Source organism: Galeopterus variegatus, unplaced genomic scaffold (assembly GCF_000696425.1).
Source record: "Galeopterus variegatus unplaced genomic scaffold, G_variegatus-3.0.2 Scaffold450, whole genome shotgun sequence".
NCBI lineage: Eukaryota > Metazoa > Chordata > Mammalia > Dermoptera > Cynocephalidae > Galeopterus > Galeopterus variegatus.
This window is the reverse complement of record NW_007726561.1, coordinates 351,457-354,999: the sequence shown is the minus strand read 5'-3', so window position 1 is coordinate 354,999 and position 3,543 is coordinate 351,457. Positions and strand designations below refer to the sequence as shown.

At 56.8% G+C, this 3,543-nt stretch overlaps 1 protein-coding gene across 1 annotated transcript in view; it reads right to left on the bottom strand.

Annotated features, from left to right (window-relative positions):
• PRAC2 (prostate cancer susceptibility candidate 2) overlaps positions 1-2,776 on the bottom strand; it is a 5,061-nt gene extending 2,285 nt beyond the window's left edge. The window contains 1 exon segment of the mRNA XM_008568899.1: positions 2,643-2,776. Coding sequence (XP_008567121.1) covers positions 2,643-2,776 — 134 coding nt within the window.
• Positions 2,777-3,543: the final 767 nt, after the last annotated feature.

Here is a 3,543-nt window from a genome sequence, read left to right as displayed (position 1 = left end):
CTCGGGAGTGGCGCTGCTCCCCTCCCCCACCCCAGAGCAAACTCACCTCCCGCCTCCAGCTCCTCTCCTCCCCTTCATTAAAGTTTTATTCCCGGCCCTAAGTGCTGCACTTTAATTAGGTTTCCTTCAGGGGAAACTCCTGTGCCTCGCCCCCCCGTGCTATCTAATAGAAACCCCAGAGCCACAATCGCGAATTAAATAGATGAACTCGTTACATAAACTCGGAATAAAGAGCAGAGGCGACTGCTGCGGAGGGGGGCGAGAAGAGGAGGTTTCGTGATTTTTGAAAGAAATTTATACCATATTCTCACCCAACTGAGCAATCAGTCTCCGAGAAAGAGAGGAGAAGCACTGGAGCGGCCTTGGGCCTCTGCCCAGGAGCGGGACAGCCTCTCCCCCAGGCTGTGGTCTGGACCTGGAGGGAGATTTCACACATCCAGCGGGGAAGCGATACCGGCCTTTCTCCCTCCCCGTTACCAGTCAGTTCTGCATAGAGAGGGGGTGTGCGGAAGAGGGGAACGGAGTCTCCGGTAGGAGGAGATGAGAAGGAAAGAATTACGTTATTACCCTCTTCCCTCCCCTAAATTGCCCCCCAAGTGGGAGGGGGACAGGGGGCAGCAAAAGGGTTCAATCACCCGCAGAATAATGGGGAGGGCAAGGCAGCAGATGCTGGCGCCCAGCCTGGGGGACTTTGCCATTGAACTTGAAGTTGCAGGCTGTTGGTCTCCACCACCCCGCCCCCACCCTCCTAAACGCTTTATGGGGAGAGGGAGGAAGGTGAAGGGAAGAGGGGACATCTGTGGCCTTGGAAAGAAGGGAGGAGGCCCGACGGCGGGGGAAGGGTCAGAGAAACCGGGAGACCCGCTGGGGACGCGGAGGTTGGCGGGGAGGAGAGGAGGCCTGGGGCTACGCAGAGGAGACATTCCAGCCTTCGCCTCCGACTTGCAGCTTCTAGGTGAGGAGCCCCTGGCCGTGCGCCGTCTCCTTGAGCCCCGCCCCAGAATCTGCAGGGAGGAGCAGCCGGTGCTGCGCTCCTGTTCGTCTCTCAGCCTAGGTGCGTGAGCCGAGCCCCGCGCCACCGGGAGGCTGGAACCTGCCGCAGACGCCTGCCACGCTCAGGGCCCAGAGCAAGCTGGATTTCTGTCCCGGCCTTTACAGAAAGAAAAGGAGTGTTATGCGCCTATTTTTCAGACCAAGATCCGGCCCATTTTACTACCTCCAAGAGTGCATTTCTTTCTAATAAGGTAAATTAGCTGTTCCATGGGCCAAGGGTGTTATCGACTTCTCAGTCTGGGATCTGCTTCCGAAGGCCCCGGAGGTGGTTCTCCCAGGAATTTGAGGTCCTGGCGGGCAAGGGCAGGAATGGCAGCAGGCTCTCAGAGACTACCTAGCGGAGGCTCTTCTCCGCTGGTTCCTGGAGATACTGGCAGCTGCCTGGGCAGAAAGTGACAAAGAAAATGTTTCTCAGCACACTGGACTGGCTCGACCTGGGAGCGGGGAGAGGCTTGTCGGTGGGAGCTAGTGCCAGCCGTTAGACACGCCACCCCCATATGACCTTATGTTTGTCTCCGACTGGATAGAGTCCTGGCACAGATAACATTAAATTATTAATGTTATTATTCTTATTTAAAACTACAACAATATTTTACGAAGCACCTACTTTGAAAACTGGGGGAAAGTTAACTGTGACAACAATGGTGACTTACTAACTCACCCTTAAGGGAAAGGTGCTGGCCCTTAAAACAACAAATCAATACACTGTATTCTCTGGCCCTTGCCTTGCTCCCCCATTCCCGTGCCCTCTCAGAAACCTTCCTGGGCTTGGGCTTGGAGACTGCCGAGATCAGAAGAGCAACTGGGGGGGGGTGTCCACTGCAGGCGTGTGTGTGCACCGAGGCTCTGAGCCCAGCACAGAAGCAGTCTGGGGCCACATGCCCAGGTGCTTTGCCACTGATACTGCTAACTCCTTGATCTTGGAGTGGGCGACGTAATCTTCAGACACACTCAGGACTCACCTAACTCTTAGTTATTGGTGTCACACTGAGCAATCAGTCTCCGAGAAAGAGAGGAGAAGCACAGGAGCGGCCTTGGGCCTCTGCCCAGGAGCGGGACAGCCTCTCCCCCAGGCTGTGGTCTGGACCTGGAGGGAGATTTCACACATCCAGCGGGGAAGCGATACCGGCCTTTCTCCCTCCCCGTTACCAGTCAGTTCTGCATAGAGAGGGGGTGTGCGGAAGAGGGGAACGGAGTCTCCGGTAGGAGGAGATGAGAAGGAAAGAATTACGTTATTACCCTCTTCCCTCAACCTCTGGCATTGTGAGGTGGGGAGACACCTTCTCAAATGACTATGATTGGGACAAATGGGGAACAGGGAGTGAGAAAGACACACACACACACACCCCTATGGCATCTGGGGAGGTTTCCCAGGAGAGGCTGTGTTGGGGAAGGACCTCGAAAGATGCTCGGAATATCAAATCTGGAAGGAAGATGTAAGCAAAACTCGGGGGAAGAGGCAGGAAAACGCAGGCTGCATGGGAGAAAGGTGTGGACCCCAGCTCTGGTGAGACAGAGCTGGCCGGTAAGACAGCAAGGGCATCTCACGGTGTCCTGGATGCCAGGGTGAAGCCTGGGCACGATCAGACATCTTCTCGCCTATTCGGTCTCTGGTCGCCCTACCCCCACCCAAGCGGGCAGGCACCCGCACCAGGGGCTGCACTCCACAGGCCCCAGGCGGGAGGCAGAGAGTCAGCTTTCGGACAGCGGGGTCCGTACCCATCCCGTGGACCCTCAGCTCCCCGATCCTAGGGAGGCCCAGCCTGTCGTCCCTGCCCGAGACCTGCGCCCAGCCTTTGTCTGGTTGATGGTTGAACTTCGCCGCCCCTCCCCCTCCAGGCAGGGTTTTGTCATTGAACTTGAGTCAGGCTATAAACATTCCTTCACCCCTCCGGGAGCCGGACGGGGACGCGGAGAGGGTGGAGGAGAAGGGGACGGCGGGGGCTGCGGAAGGACCTGGAACGCTAGAGGCCGGGCCCTACCAACCAAGCCTGCGTTTCTTTATCAAAGAGCTTCTGATCCTTGCCTTCCGGAGAAAACGCGCCGGGTCTGCATTTAAACACCCGATTATTGAGGCCACAGGGCAAGTTAGACTAATATTTTAGGATCAACACAATGTAACCTTTTCGTTTTCATTCATTTGTAATTCATGTCAGCTTTCCTTGTTTTAGGCAGCAAATCTGTTAATTTCGTTTCATAGTCAGGATAAACAAATGCACAGATAACAAACGAATACTAGCTAAGGCCGATGAATTATTCGAGAACGTTCGAGCAGGTCATCCCGAGGCCGTGGCCGCCCCGTGTGTCGAAAGCGCTCGTCCCGCGCCGGGGTGATTCCGTGAGACGCCGCCGGCCGCGAGGGTCCCCAGCTGTACCCGGAGCAGCTGCCGAGCCCCGCGGGGCCACCGGTCTACTTCCCGGGATCCGGACACTTAGACTTCGCACATGGGGGGTCTCCCGCGCTCCACGGCGGAGGCGACACTGGCCTGG